This window comes from Amblyraja radiata, chromosome 2 (genome assembly GCF_010909765.2).
Source record: "Amblyraja radiata isolate CabotCenter1 chromosome 2, sAmbRad1.1.pri, whole genome shotgun sequence".
NCBI classification, from domain to species: domain Eukaryota; kingdom Metazoa; phylum Chordata; class Chondrichthyes; order Rajiformes; family Rajidae; genus Amblyraja; species Amblyraja radiata.
Window position 1 is genome coordinate 105,730,622 of NC_045957.1, and position 16,932 is coordinate 105,747,553.

Consider the following 16,932-nt stretch of genomic DNA (forward strand, 5'->3'; position numbering starts at 1 on the left):
AAGATTTTAAAGTTACCCCCTCCCCCCCCACACCACCCCCACCCCCCACACACATACCCCAACAAAAAAAATAACAAAAACGACATAAAAACGAGAAAAAAAATAATAAAACACAGACGGACTGCAGAGGCCGCTGCTGACAAGAGTCGCGCCGCCCACCATTAGGTAATTAACTAATTATATGCTTTAATTTCAGGTCATCCAAGTAAGATGTTTATATTTGTTTCAGAATGCTTCAATCTATAATAACTGAAAATTTCATTCAGTTCTCTTAATTTTTAAGAAAGTTATGGGCTTTTGACTTGTCCTCGATCACAGCTTTTGTGTTAAGTCAATGGAAAAGCAATAGGGAACAAGTTGCTAATTTCCGAGTATGAAAATGACCATAACTTTTTTAACACTGAAGATATGAAAGTGAATTAGGTGTCAAATTAAAGTTCTTTTTATGCTTTATCTGATGGGATAAATTGCAGATTTGATTTTTAAAATCTCAAAATTTTGTAACATTGCTACACAATGAGTCGAGATCTGAGGAGGGCAAAGGGATGTTTGATGTTTCAGGTCTAGACTGCAACAGCACGGAAAGTGTAGAGAGAAATAGTGAATTGTGTATTGAATTTAATGAATTGTGTATTTTGGTCTGTGCATTGTTCCATTGACAATTTTTTACTGCAGTGGAGAATATGTTGATGACTGCTAGACGCAGATAATTCAATGCTTCAATAGTCACAAGACAGTAATTATTCAGCACTCACTTTTAATGTTACTACTCTTGCATGTAATAAATTAGATAAAATCAATGCAATGTTAGAACATACAAGAGTACAGTAAAGGAACAGGCCCCTTCCCCACAATATCTGTGCCAAACATGAAGATAAAACTAACTCAGATTAACTAATAAAGATAAACTAATCTCATCTGCCTGCTCATGATTCATATCCCTCCATTCTCTTCATATCCATGTGGCTATCTAAGAGCCTCATAAACTCCTCTGTTATTGAATGTGAGTGGCCTTTCCAGTCCAGATCTTCGTATAACTTCCTAAATAGCACAGTGAAATTATTGTTAGGCAAGGTCAGTTTATGAATGATAATGGTAAAAGTAATAGTTGGATCAGTGACAGTTATTCCAGCTGAACAATATATATTCATAACTAATAAAGGTAGGGGAGAGAGATGTAGGGGAGAGAGAAGAAAAAGAAAATAATCAGAATAAGAGAGGGTGGGTTTCTTAAATGTGTATATTTTAATGCTAGGAGCATTGTAAGAAAAGTGGATGAACTTAGAGCCTGGATTGACACCTGGAAGTATGATGTTGTGGCGATCAGTGAAACATGGTTGCAGGAGGGCTGTGATTGGAAACTAAATATTCCAGGATTTCGTTGCTTCAGGTGTGATAGAATTGGAGGAGCAAGAGGTGGAGGTGTTGCATTGCTTATCAGGGAAGATATTACAGCAGTGCTTTGGCAGGATAGATTAGAGGGCTCGTCTAGGGAGGCTATTTGGGTGGAACTGAGAAATGGGAAAGGGGTAGCAACACTTATAGGGGTGTATTATAGACCGCCAAATGGGGAGCGAGAATTGGAAGAGCAAATATGTAAGGAGATTGCAGATATTAGTAGTAAGCACAAGGTAGTGATTGTGGGAGATTTCAATTTTCCACACATAGACTGGGAAACACATTCTGTAAATGGGCTGGATGGGTTGGAGTTTGTAAAATGTGTGCAGGATAGTTTTTTGCAACAATACATAGAAGTACCTACTAGAGAAGGGGCGGTACTGGACCTCCTGTTAGGAAATGAGATGGGTCAGGTGGCAGAGGTATGCGTTGGGGAACAGTTCGGGTCCAGTGATCACAATACCATTAGTTTCAATATAATTATGGAGAGGGTACAGAACTGGACCTAGGGTTGAGATTTTTGATTGGAGAAAGGCTAACTTTGAGGAGATGCGAAAGGATTTAAAAGGAGTAAATTGGGACAGTTTGTTTTATGGGAAAGATGTGGAAGAGAAATGGAGTACATTTTAAGCTGAAATTTTAAGAGTACAGAATCTTTATGTCCCTGTTCGGTTGAAAGGAAATCGTAAAAATTGTAAAGAGCCATGGTTTTCAAGGGAAATTGGACACTTGGTTCGGAAAAAGAGGGAGATCTACAATAGTTATAGGCAGCATGGAGTAAATGAGGTGCTTGAGGAGTATAAAGAATGTAAAAAGAATCTTAAGAAAGAAATTAGAAAAGCTAAAAGAAGATATGAGGTTGCTTTGGCAAGTAAGGTAAAAGTAAATCCGAAGGGTTTCTACCGCTATATTAATAGCAAAAGGATAACGAGGGATAAAATTGGTCCATTAGAGAGTCAGAGTGGCCAACTATCTGCAGAGCCAAAAGAGATGGGGGAGATATTGAACAGTTTCTTTTCTTCGGTATTCACCAAGGAGAAGGATATTGAATTATGTGAGGTAAGGGAAACAAGTAGAGTAGCTATGGAAACTATGAGGATCAAAGAAGAGGAAGTACTGACACTTTTGAGAAATATAAAAGTGGATAAGTCTCCAGGTCCGGACAGGATATTCCCTAGGACATTGAGGGAAGTTAGTGTAGAAATACCAGGGGCTATGGCAGAAATATTTCAAATGTCATTAGAAACGGGAATAGTGCCGGAGGATTGGCGTACTGCGCATGTTGTTCCATTGTTTAAAAAGGGGTCTAAGAGTAAACCTAGCAATTATAGACCTGTTAGTTTGGCGTCAGTGATGGGCAAATTAATGGAAAGAATACTTAGAGATAATATATATAAGCATCTGGATAAACAGGGTCTGATTAGGAACAGTCAACATGGATTTGTGCCTGGAAGGTCATGTTTAACTAATCTTCTTGAATTTTTTGAAGATGTTACTCGGGAAATTGATGAGGGTAAAGCAGTGGATGTTGTGTATATGGACTTCAGTAAGGCCTTTGACAAGGTTCCTCATGGAAGGTTGGTTAAGAAGGTTCAATGGTTGGGTATTAATGGTGGAGTAGCAAGATGGATTCAACAGTGGCTGAATGGGAGATGCCAGAGAGTAATGGTGGATGGTTGTTTGTCAAGTTGGAGGCCAGTGACGAGTGGGGTGCCACAGGGATCTGTGTTGGGTCCACTGTTGTTTGTCATGTACATCAATGATCTGGACGATGGTGTGGTAAATTGGATTAGTAAGTATGCAGATGATACTAAGATAGGTGGGGTTGCGGGTATTGAAGTAGAGTTTCAAAGTCTACAGAGAGATTTATGCCAGTTGGAAGAGTGGGCTGAAAGATGGCAGATGGAGTTTAATGCTGATAAGTGTGAGGTGCTACATCTTGGCAGGACAAATCAAAATAGGACGTACATGGTAAATGGTAGGGAATTGAAGAATGTAGGTGAACAGAGGGATCTGGGAATAACTGTGCACAGTTCCCTGAAAGTGGAATCTCATGTAGATAGGGTGGTAAAGAAAGCTTTTGGTGTGCTGGCCTTTATAAATCAGAGCATTGAGTATAGAAGTTGGGATGTAATGTTAAAATTGTACAAGGCATTGGTGAGGCCAATTCTGGAGTATGGTGTACAATTTTGGTCGCCTAATTATAGGAAGGATGTCAACAAAATAGGGAGAGTACAGAGGAGATTTACTAGAATGTTGCCTGGGTTTCAGCAACTAAGTTACAGAGAAAGGTTGAACAAGTTAGGGCTTTATTCTTTGGAGCGCAGAAGGTTAAGGGGGGACTTGATAGAGGTTTTTAAAATGATGAGAGGGATAGACAGAGTTGACGTGGAAAAGCTTTTCCCACTGAGAGTAGGGAAGATTCAAACAAGGGGACATGACTTGAGAATTAAGGGACTGAAGTTTAGGGGTAACATGAGGGGGAACTTCTTTACTCAGAGAGTGGTAGCTGTGTGGAATGAGCTTCCAGTGAAGGTGGTGGAGGCAGGTTCGTTTTTATCATTTAAAAATAAATTGGATAGTTATATGGATGGGAAAGGAATGGAGGGTTATGGTCTGAGCGCAGGTATATGGGACTAGGGGAGATTATGTGTTCGGCACGGACTAGAAGGGTCGAGATGGCCTGTTTCCGTGCTGTAATTGTTATACGGTTATATGGTTATAACTTGTATTGCTTTCTGTTATGGAAATGTTTCAACATGGAATCATGCACCTTACTCTGTCTAAGGTGCAGGATCTTGTCAAATGCTTTCTAATGGAATAGATTAAAAAAAACACAAAATACATTTCCTTTCATTGTCATCTTTTTATAAACAGTTTGTTTGCGTGGCCCTCCAATTGTGAAACTTTGTGAAAAGGTCTGTGGAATTCTCTGCCTCTAAGGGCGGTGGAGGCTGGTTCTCTGGATACTTTCAAGAGAGAGCTAGATAGGGCTCTTAAAGATAGCGGAGTCAGGGGATATGGGGAGAAGGCAGGAACGGGGTAGTGATTGTGGATGATCAGCCATGATCACATTGAATGGCGGTGCTGGCTCGAAGGGCCGAATGGCCTACTCCTGCACCTATTGTCTTTTGAAACCTTAGTTTGGGGAGAATCACACATATCAGGGTCTAAATAGATGCAACAAAATGATTGTGAAATTAAATAAACCAGGGATGGAATGTCATGATTTGCTGTGTGAAGCTTTTGGAATATCATGACACATTATTGGCCACCAGATGTCCAATCTGTTAAAGATGTTAATCAAAGAAACACCACATTAAAACGATCTGCACTCTAAAAGCAATGCAGTCAAAGGAACAGCTTTTATATTTATACAGCAAATTGACTGGCCTCAATGCAGCTAAACAGGCACAGCTGTTGCTTGTTGAATTGAATTAGATCATTGTCCTTATTGTGAGTTGACATTTACGAATAGTGTTTTACTTTTAAGTGGTGAATTCAACTAGTTTATGTATGGTAATACAAGCTGATGCCTTTTAGTTACAATAATTACCCTAGCAAAAAGGACAAACATTTAAGGGAAGGTTTATGTGTTGCCACTGTAGAGCAGCTAAATTTGTTTCAGAAATCAACACAGCCTTTTTCACGTTGAAAGTCATTGGTAGTCATGGGGATGGGAGGGAATATTTAGTCTTCGGGCAATCACTGCAAGTGGAGATAAGGCAAAAGAAAAAAAAGCAGAACACTGTAAATCTGAAATAAAACCTGAATGCTGATAATATGTAGAAACAAGGAATGGCAGATTCTGGTTTACATTAATAAAAAAGACACAAAGTGCTGGAGTAACTCAGCAGCAACTCTCGAAAAGTCTGAAGGGTCCCAACCTGAAACATCACCTCGCCATGTTCTCCTGAGATGCTACCTGACGTTGAATTACTCCCACACTTTCTGCCTTTTTATGATGATACTATGTGGCAGACTTTGTAGTAACCGTGCAGAGATAATCTGATTCCGTATTTCACGTCAGTGACCTATCACCTGAATTCTTTCCACAGGGTGTTCCAGGTACTGAGCATTTCTAGTATTTTTCAATGTTTTTTTTATTAAATGTGTATTTAAATCAGTTATTGATAACTGTCAACCTGATATCAAGACTAAGCAAGTGGTTGGAAAGTTTCTGGTGGACAGCATGAATTGGCATTCAGGGGGCCATGAGAAATCAACAAAAGTTGGCATGGATTAGTTCATGGTAGATCTTGGCTGATAATATATTAGAATTTTATGAAAAGGTTGTAGAGGGCATTGATGAGGTCAGAAAGTTTGATGTACAGTAGATCATTGGATTTTGGTGAGGTGTGTGACAAAATCCCTCATGATCAAGTAAGTAAGCCTGAGGGAAGGTGGAAGGTTGGGTTAACTATCGGCCGCTTGAGAGAAAGGAAAGGCTATTGATTGATGAGAATTGTAGTGACTGGAGGCAGGAATCCCTGGGGCTAAATTATTATGGCCCTTGCTTTTTTGTGGTGTATATAAATGACTTTTACATTAATGTAGGAGCCACAATTAAGAAAGTTTGCTGCTGAGACTAACATTGTTAATACAATTAAGAGTGGGGAAGAAAGCTCCAGGCTACAAAAAAAAAGGAGAAATCAACTGGAGATTTGGTAACTAGCGGAAACTTTGTTTAAGATGTATGGGGAAAAAGAACTGGAGGCAACATGTAAAACATTTTTTGTTGGGATCTGGAAAGCATTGCGATGGAGAATGAAGAAGACCGTGAAGAAATTCATTCTTGTCGTCTTGATTCCAAAGTGCCTGTTTCTCCTATAGGGATTCTCAAATAACCCTATACTACAATTTGTGAAATGGGGTAATTGAGAGAATATTTCCAGATTCATTTCAGACTGCCATCTTGTGCATCTTATTTTATTTTCACGATTCTTACTTTGCTGTTGGTTAACTTGAAATGACAAGTTACCACATGGTGTAGGTGGGTTTTAGTTATTGAAGATGTACACTATATTGTAAAAGTACATTTAGTTAGTTTAATGGATAGGCAGCCATTAAAATTTACAGTAGTGTTTAAGAAGGAACTGCAGATGCTGGAAAATCGAAGGTACACAAAAAAGCTGGAGAAACTCAGCGGGTGCAGCAGCATCTAAGGAGCGAAGGAAATAGGCAACGTTTCGGGCCGAAACCCATTTTACAGTATGTTGTATAGTTGTTATTTTCACCAAATGTCATTATATACACTGAAACACATATTTTATCAGCATGTTTAGAAGCGGGTCTAGACATTTATCACCTCCTGCTTATTAAATAAGAAAAGGGTAGTGTTATGTTGGTGAAAGTTACCAAAGGCTATTTTCAATGTCGACATTCCAAAATGCATATTTATTTAATTTGCAATTTGTCCCAAATAGATCATTGCTAAGTAAGTTTAGATTTAATATAAATATAATTTAAAACACACTGGAATTTCAAAGTGAGCACACTGTTGATAAGGTCGGATAAGCAGTGGCTGATGGGCAATCGTGGAGGGACGGGTGGGTGGGTGGACTGTGAGGGTTAATATAACCACTCCTACCCCCAGTCACCCAGAGCTCCAAATGCATGGACTTGAGGTCCTCTTTACAGTTTTCCATAGACATGAAACATAGCACAAAACATAGTACAACACAGAAACAGGCCCTTTGCTCCACAATGTCTGTTCCCAACATGATACTAAGACCAAATCTTACCGTCCTGCACAGAATTCATATCCCGCCATTCCTTGCATATCCATATGAATGAATGAATAAGTTTATTGGCCAAGCATTCACATACAAGGAATTTGCCTTGGTGCTCCACCTGCAAGTGACAACATGACATACAATGACAGTTAGGAATGACACATTAAACATTAAACATTAATAATAAAACATTGAGGTATGTTTTGCTGGTGCCGGTGAAGAAGGGTTTCGGCCCGAAACGTTGCCTATTTCCTTCGCTCCATAGATGCTGCTGCACCCGCTGAGTTTCTCCAGCTTTTTTGTGTACCTAATAATAAAACATTATTGCTTAAACATGTGAATTAAATAAAATACTTGAGCAAAAGGAGGCTATGCCTAATCAAAAGTCTCTTTAATGCCATTAATGTACATGCTTTCACCACTACCCCTGGCAAAATATACAAAGCACTCACCACCCTCTGTGTGAACAAAAAACTTGCCCCACACATCTCCTTTAATCTTTGCTCCTCTCACCTTAAAGCTTTACCCTCCAGTATTTAATATTTCCATTTTGGGAAAAATGTTCTGACAGTCTTCCCTATCTGTGCCTCTCATAATTTCATATACTTCTATCACGTCTCCCGAGACCTCTGGCATTCCAGAAAAATATTCCAAGTCTGTACAGCCACTCCCTGTAGCTAATACCCCTTAAACCTGGCATAATTCTGGCAATTTTCCCTTGAATCCTTTCCAAAGCCTCCTTTCTTTCCTTTCCATCCTTCCTTTAATAAGGTGGCCAGAACTGCACTCTGTACTCCAAATGTGGCCTAACCAAAGCCCTATAAAACTGTATCATGACTTCCTGACTCTTGTACTCAATGTTTAGTTTAGTTTAGAGATATAGCGCGGAAACAGGCCCTTTGGCCCACGGAGTCTGCGATGACCAGCGATCGCCGTTCACTAGCACTATCCTACATGCTAAAGGAAATTTACAATCTTTAGCTAAGCCAATTTAATTAATCTACAAACCGTATTTTCTTTGGAATGTGTGAGTAAACCAGAGAACCTGGGGAAAATCTATGCGGTCACGGGAAGAACGTACAAACTCCACACAGACAGCATCCTGGATCTGGAACGTTCGATGCTAGATCGAACACACGTGTCTGGTGCTGTAAGGCAGCAACTCTACCGCTGCGCCACTGTGCCTCGACTATATGTCTTGAACATGCCTCGAGCATACTATATGCCTTCTTACCATACTATCTACTTGTTCTGATTGCTTCTTCCTCAGTCTGAGTTGTTCCAAGGGATTCTCGGATGTCAGTGGGCAAATTGCATTTCTTCATGCTGGCTTTGAGCAGATCCCTGATTTTTTTTCCTTCGCTGTTCACTATACAACCTTTTCTCATGAGAGAGCTTGGAACAGGCCTGAAGGCAGGCATGCACATGGCGTAGCCTGCCCAAAGCAGCCAAGAATAAACAGGGCCTCAGTGCTTTGGATATTGATCTGGAATAATATATTGATGCTGATTTGATATTCCTCCAGTGAGTTTGGAGGATTTTGCAGAGACATTTCATGATATTTTCCCAGTGCCTTAGGATACCTCTTAAAGGCTGTCCAGGTCTCAGAAACATATATATGAGGGCAGCGTTTTGCACTAGAGATAAGGATTGTCAAACAAAATTTACTTCAATTGACCAAAGTCTGTGCTGACAAGTCGAAGGTGGCAGTGAATTTCATGGGATCTTTCCATATGCCTTCACCGACAAACAGCTCACAAATATTTTTAAGGCAGAGATAGACAAATTCCTGATTAGAACGGGTGTCAAGGGTTATGGAGAGGGCAGGAAAATGGGATTAGGAGGCAGAGATCAGCCATGATTGAATGGTGAAGTGGGCCCGATGGGCCAAATGGCCTAATTCTACTCCTATAACTTGTGAACTTGTGAAACTATAGGATGAAAACACACATGCGCCACATTTGAATAGTTTTGAATCCACTGAATTTGCATCCATTCTGAAGCAATTAAATTGCAATATTAAATGTATATTACGAATGCTTATACAAGTACTTAGTTCCTCACAAGGAAGAACTTGTGTGTATTAGTAATATACATTTAACATTGTGATTTCAGTGCTGCACTGTGCGCCCAAACTATTCCATTTTGCATGCATTCTGCTTCTCTCCGGTGGAAATCTGCAAAGGAAAACACAATCAGTTGAAGGCTGTCAAGTAATAAAAATAAATAATTAAAAAGGGAGAGAGGGAAAAGAGTTGGCATTATTAACATTTTTCCAACGAGCAGCCTCACACTTTAAAAAAATGAAGTGTGAATGTGAGGTGGAACAGAAAGCTTATTTTATAGGGTTTTTATTTCACAATAATTTAATAAAATGATAAATGTAAAATGAAACTGAAGTGAATAATGTTGGCAAAATCCCCAAGGCCTGATAGTCTGTATCCCAGAGTACTTATGGAACTGGCCATAGAAATGTTGGATGCATTGGTCAATTTCCATCATTCCTCTGGAACACTTCCAAACGATTGGAGGGTGATTAATATAATCCCAATATTAAAAAAAAAAAGAGGTAGAAAAAAAGCAGGCAATTAAAGGCCTGTCACCACCGGTCGGGTAGATGCTACAGTTTTATATAAAGGTTGTAATGAATCTACTGGACTTTTTATGGATGTAAATCACAGAATAGATGAGGGAGAATCAGTGTATATGTATTGTGTATTTAGATTTCCAGAAAACTTTCAAGAAGATCCCACATAAAAGAATAACATGTAAAATAAAAAGAAAAGATGAAATTATGGGGTAAATGCTGATTATGGATAGAGAACTAGGTGGACACTAGGAATGAAAGAATTAGAATACACGGGGCTTTATATACAAGGCAGATAGTGGTTAGTGAATTACCACAGGGACCTCATCTTCCTTAGAGTGGAGATTTTATGGAATTCAATACCAAAAAAACAGTTGGAGTCAAATATTTGAATGTATTTAAGAAGGAGAAGGATTTTGTTCTCGGGGCTGGAAGGGTCAAGGATTGTGGAGAGAAAGCTGGAACAGAAGAACCATTTGAATAATCAGCCATGATCACGTTATTTGGTAGAGCAAGCTGAATGGCCTTCTACTACGCCTATTTTATTGTATATAATATGCTTCCAGCTTGCGGGTCTTCTGTTGTACATCTGCCCAGATTATCTGAGGAGCAATGAAAGCTAGAAATGTGTACTTTGCTGCTGGCCTCTAGTATAGGTTTTGGGGATGTTGCTTTAGATGGAACATGTATCTCCCCCAAACATGTCCACTCTATATCTAGAGGGGCAGAGCTGGGAGGAAGGATTGACTGCCTTACACTTTGGGGTGGCAGCAGGCACCAGAGATTTCAGTCCGCGGGTGCTACTGTGTCAGATGCAAGGTAACTTGGTGCAATCACTCTAAACCCACGCTCATTCTGTCAGGGTTACCAATGGTGGCTGAGATCCCAACAACTACCAGGATGGCACCCCTTTCAGCAGCTTTTCCATATGAATTATGTGCTTTGATGTTGTAATTACTACAATTTGACCATATGAGGGTAATTTATCTTCTTAACAGGATACTCGGTTGCCGTAGGGGAATTCACAGGAGACTCTGAACAAGGTAAGTGGTCTAATTGATCACCGAAGGCATGCACTCATTCATTACGCCTTTATTAGCCATTTCCTCTTCCTTAAAATACAAAGACATATCTCTAACTAACCTAATAAAACCATGTTTGCCAACTGGCTTTTTCTTTTAACTAGAATTTGTTGCTGGGATTCCAAGAGGTGCTCAGTCAGTTGGATATGTACGTATTACTCTTTTGTCTAGATTTTATTCCCAAAAACCATGAAGCTTTCATTTTTGTTTTCATTTCTTCCTGTGCTAAAGGGATAGTTTAAGATATTTTATGCATTATTTTTTTCTTGCATCGTTGAGTGCTGCTGAATTAGGGAAAATGAGTCAAAATGGAGACTTTCATCAACTGTTTTAACTTATACCTGAAAAGGAGAATATTGTTGAAATGGTATTCGGGGGCATGTGGTTATATAAAAATTTAACAGCAAGTAGTTAGGGAGGTAATGTTCCTTTTATTGCAAGAGGCAAAGAGAATAAAATTGCAGAAAGCGTTGCAAACACTCAGCAGATCAGGTAACATCTGCAGAAAGAGAAATAGCATCAGGTCCAAGACCCTTTACTACAATTAGGAAATAGTGAAACAAGTATGTTTTCAGCAGCAGAGAAGTGGGGTGAGGGGTGGCGAATATCTCTGACAGGTTAAGACCAAATTAGTTATTCCGGCTGATAAAATCAGATTATTCTATTTTATCTGTCAATGTGTTGCTATTAACAAGTGCTGTTAGGCATGCCCAACTGGCCAAACTTTACTAATTGATAACGAGAAACATGATGACACAGTGGCAGCACAGTAGCGCAACAGTAAAGTTGCTGCCTAAAGGGCCGGTCCCACGAGCATGCGACTGCATGCAGCAAGCGCGACCTAATGTGGTCGCTTGAGCCGTACGGCCTTGCGGGGCCGGTCCCACTTCGATCGCCGGAGCTGTATGGAGTTGTGCGGAGCTAGTCCCGACATCGCGCGGGGCTCCGGAAAACTGACTGTTCAAAAATCCGAGCGGCAACGGCCTGCCGGCCCGCAGCCACATTGAGGCCGTATGCACATCCTCGACGGGCAGATGCAGCGCCATGACGCCGTACGCAGCGTCTTGAACCTGTACGTCATGCGCTAACTTCCCGCGGACTTCGCTCGAACTTCACGTCACTCACTCGACCTCCCCGCGCCCGCTTCCGGTTTGGTCGTGCTCGCCGCATGCAGTCGCATGCTGGTGGGACCAGCCCTGTACGGGGATCACTCGACCTCCGCGCGGCCCCCGCTTCCGGTTTGGTCGCGGTTGCCGCATGCAGTCGCATGCTCATGGGACAGGCCCTTTACAGCACCAGGGACACAGGTTCGAACCTGACAATGGGTGGTTTCTGTATGGCGTTTGTACGTCCTTGTGACTCCATGGGTTTCCTCCGGGTGCTCCGGTTTCGTCCCACACTCCAAACACATGCAGGTTTGTAGGGCTTCTGCAAATTGTCCCATGTGTAAAGGATAGAACTAACGAACGGGTGAATGCTGGTCGATGCGGACTCGGTGGGCCGAAGGGCCTGTTTCATGCTGTGTCTCTGAAACTAAACTAAAGCCATGAAGAAGAGGCCAATTCTGATATGGATTGAAAGAGGGTGAGTTACCTGAAGTGGAGAAGTCTTGCTCCAGCTGCACGAGGCTACGTTGAGAACACATTTACAGTACTGCAAACACAAGGAACTGCAGGTGGTGCTTAGATTGTGCAATGCAGCCTAACAGAGTCCGGAGCAGCTAGCAATACTGTGTAGAGATAGCACTGTTTATCTGTCACCTCCAGAAAGAGTATTATTAGATGTTGACAGTGTTCACATATTTATTATTATGATCACATTGTCCAGAAAAGATGATCAATGCCAACTTTTGTTTTGTAGGTTGCTATTATAAATTCAACAGATATGACTTTCATTCTGAATTTTACTGGTGAAAAGGTAAGACCTCTTTGCTTGTTTAATTTTTTTAAAAGCCTTGAAAACTTTCTCTTCTGGAAGACCTCGAAACATGTCAATTTTATTGTAGAGTAATAGTGACTTCAATTATGTTAGAAATCCAAATAGCTAAAAAAAGTCAAAAGTAATGGAATGACTGCTGAGTCTCGGTAACAAAGTAGAAAACAGGTTATGCTGAGATGCATAAAATGGTCATGGGGAACTAGAGATAAAAATGAAATGTTCTTGCATTTGGCTGCAGGAACTGAAGCCAAAACGTGGATTTCCTTCATTGTTGCTGTAAAAAAGGGACACTATGGGTTGTCTCAATGTCACCAAAGCCACCAAAGATAAATTGCCAAACTGCAACATTGTGTTTTAAGCGTCTTGTGTCCAGAGCAAGCTGCAAGCTGCAAGCTGCAAGCTGCAATACAACATGTTGATGGTAGTCACTTATCCTGGTTCATTCTCTTTAAGAAATGTTCAAAATTGATTTGTGCATTTCACGCGTGGGAAATGATCTTCTTAGAACATAGACTGAGAGGTTCAGTGGTGCAGAAGGGAAGAATAGAGTAAAGGGCCTGTCACATTTGTGCGTCATTCGCGCTTCATGCAGATGGCACGCGAAGATTTTGTACATCCCAAAATCCTGGGGCGCCGCGCGCGACCGTGCGTCACTGCCTACGTCACCACCCACCATGCGCGCGTAATGCGCACCACGTGAGCGGCATGACGCGTGCATCGTGACGCATAAATGATGTCGCGTAAATTACGCGCAAATGACGCCCAGTGGGACAGGCCCTTAATGGTATGTGGGTATCCCAGGGAAGATCATCCCTCAGCATGCAGCGGGCCATTCACACTCCATAGATCTCCAACGGTAGACAAAAGGTCACAGACGGAGACATCTGTGAACTGCAGATATCTGTCTATTTCAGTCAGTTGGTCAGTTGGTAAAATGAAACTGATATCCTGCTTTCATTGTAATGTACTCTGCAAGTTGATTACAAAGTCATGTCAGTGCCTTTTGATCCATTTTCTGTCCGTATCTCATTAATCAACATACACATGCACCATCATGTGCGTGAAACATGTTGAGGAAATAACATTGGTATTTGGGTGAATCGCAACAGGAAGTGCCTGGTCCAATTTCCTCACGAATGTGGAACATCCACAGCAAACATTTCAAAAGTTGCCCAACGTCACATTAAGGCACAATTTACTCAGAATTTGCTCATAATATATCAGCCCAATTGTTTTGTTCCCAATCCAGTTCTAAGCCGAAAGATACTCTGTCACACTGAGATAAGCAAGAGCTACTCTGATGTGTAAGAAGGAACTGCAGATGCTGGTTTATACTGAAGATCAACACAAAATGCTGGATTAAGTCAACAGGTCAGGCAGCAGGAGAAAAGGAATGGGTGAAGTATTGTCAAGACCCTTCGTCGGACTGAGAGTCAGGGAGGGGGGAAACTAGAGGTATGGGAAGGTCCAGAAGTGACGCAGACCAGAAACGTCACTTATCCCTTTTCCCCAGAGATGCTGCCTGGCCCGCCGAGTTACTCAAGCTTTATGTGTCTAGCTACTCTGTGTTATTCAATATTCATTTCTTCAGATCTACAGTAGGCATTCCTGCTGAGGCTAACATTTCTCAGATCCAGAAAATTCATCTTAAAAGGTATTTTACATACCAGATGCATAAATGTATACTTTACTTGTTCTGCAATGTTTTCAAAATGAGATCACATCAGATGCTATAGAAGCTATCACATATAGTCAATGTATTATGTTTTGTGTCATAAGCAACGAGATGTTATATGTGAGACTGATTTCCACAGTACTGTGGAATATACCCCGCGGCAAATAAGTTGGTTCCTGACATTCTGCCATCTATCTGTAACACACAAGTCAGGGATATGATGCAATATTCTCAACTTGACTGAATGAGTGCAGCCTCAACAACTCTCAAGATACTCAAAGCATTAGGAAAAAAACTGCCTGGATTATTTATTCTCACCACCATCGGGTATACTGTATCTGCAATGTGTGCAGTGTATAACCTGCCTAGGCTCCCTCAGCAGCATCTCCCAAACCTATGACTTCTACCTTCTAAAAGAACAAGGGCAACAGGTGTATGGGATACTACCACTTGCAAGTACTCCACCAAGTCATCAAATATACTCGGCGTGGAAATACAATGCCATTTCTCTGCAGGAGTCCAAACCCTGGAGTTTCTGATGGGAGTTTCTGATGCCTGATGTGACTACCATCAACGTGGTGTATTGCAGGCTGCTCTGGACACAAGAACTCAAAGCAGGATGTTGCAGTTTGGCAATTTAGCTTTGGTGGCTTAACATCTGACATTAAGACAAACCATAGTAACTCTTTTGTACAACAACAATGGAAGAAATCCACTTTTTGGCTTCAGTTGCTCGTATTTCGCTTGGGCACTGGGAGAGTTTCTTCCCATCATGAAGTGAAAAGGGTTCACCAAACCTTCTCATGGGCAATTAGAATTATCAATTAATATGTCCTTGCTGTGATTTTTTTTTTTTAATGTCTGTCTGATGCTGCAATTGTCATCTAATAAAAATGTATCTTTGATGCAACTATCCCCTCCCCCCCACTGATTTATTTCTTAAATTAATTCACAGATGGCTTCTTACTTTGGATACACTGTGGCTGTCTCAGATATAAACAGTGATGGGTGAGTCTGGCAAGTTCATAAATACTGTGCAGGAAATATGAATGTTGAATTCTCAAAGCAAATAAGGGTCATATTCAACCCATAATACCTGTTCCAGCTCCCTGAAACATTTACAGAAAATGCTAGAAATGCACTTCTAGTCAGATAGCGTCTGTGGATCAGAACCATAAACCTGGTGAGTGTTTCCAGCATTATCTGCTTTTGTTTCAGATTTCCAGAAATGATAGATTTTTAATTTTCATTCCCTGAAATAGTTATTCATCAGCTCCATTCATGGGTCCTTTCTTCACCATTGTAGAATATTTCCTTTCCAGTATCTTTTTGATTCACTATTAAAAGCTGACTATGGATTCCATTAGATGCACAGAGTCTCTTGGCCAGAGTGGATGAATCAAGGACCAGAGGACATAGGTTTAAGGTGAAGGGGAAAATATTTAAAGGAATCTGAGGGGTAACCTTTTCACACATAGGGTGGTGGGTGTATGGAACAAGCTGCCAGAGGAGGTTGTTGAGGTAGGGACTATCCCAATGTTTAAGAAACAGTTAGACAGGTACATGGCTAGGACAGGTTTAGAGGTATATGGACCAAATGCAGACAGGTGGGACTAGTATAGCTGGGACATGTTGGCCAGTGTGGGCAAGTTGGGCTGAAGGGCCTGTTTCCACACTGTATGACTCTATGACATTGTACACGTCCCAATGAGACTCGGCATAAAGTCTGCTGAATTTGCACTACTATCGTTTGTTGCAATCTTAAATTTACAATTTCTAGTTAGCCCATTACAAAACAAATTAACAAGGTTTAATATTATTTACTTTATCAAAATTCTTCATAATCTGATCACTTTAGGTACATGTTCTCTAATCTTTTCTAATGAAAAAGAGACCTATTTCATCTGTTCAGATTGCCTGGTTAAATCTTCTTATCCCTCTATATATCTTCTTATCTATGTAATAAATTATCTTGGTGTCCCCAAGTTGCTCATAATTCCATTATTATTTCCCATTTCATTTTGCAAATACACTAGAAATCAAAATGTGCTGTCAGTTCAATGGCTGTAAATTTTTGAGAAAATTGAAACTTATGAAGATAAATTAGGTCAGTTAAACTCCGAATTCATGCTGGACAAAGTGAAGCTCATTGTCCACAATTTTGGTAAGTAGAAAATGGTTTGTTGAGAATGGGTTTGTTGGTTAATTGGCCTCTGGAAATTGCCCTGAGTATCTAGGGAGTAGATGAGAGGGTGGGATAAAATAGAACTAATGTGAATGGATGGTCAATGGTGTGTGTGTGTGGACTCAGTGGGTCGCAGGCCCTGTTTCCATGCTGCGCCCTTCAATTACATTCATTTCCTTGTGGTGAAGTGTGATCTGTGGAAGGAGATGGCTGGAGGAATTCTAATATGGAGCACTTCCGTTGTCATGCGCCGTACATCATCCCTGTTTCATCACAGCACAAATAAGGAGAAGGTACATTAACCTGTAATAACCTGGATCATATTGCCTGAC

The 16,932-nt window shown here is 40.8% G+C and overlaps 1 protein-coding gene across 2 annotated transcripts in view; it reads left to right on the forward strand.

Moving 5' to 3' along the window:
• The window catches only part of itga8 (integrin subunit alpha 8), a 256,311-nt gene that overhangs the window by 49,731 nt on the left and 189,648 nt on the right, over positions 1-16,932 (forward strand). For both annotated transcript variants that reach the window (XM_033012781.1, XM_033012773.1), the window contains exons 8-11: positions 10,719-10,763; positions 10,907-10,950; positions 12,663-12,719; positions 15,371-15,423. In XM_033012781.1, the coding sequence (XP_032868672.1) occupies positions 10,719-10,763; positions 10,907-10,950; positions 12,663-12,719; positions 15,371-15,423 (199 nt within the window). The remainder of the gene's footprint in view (positions 1-10,718; positions 10,764-10,906; positions 10,951-12,662; positions 12,720-15,370; positions 15,424-16,932) is intronic.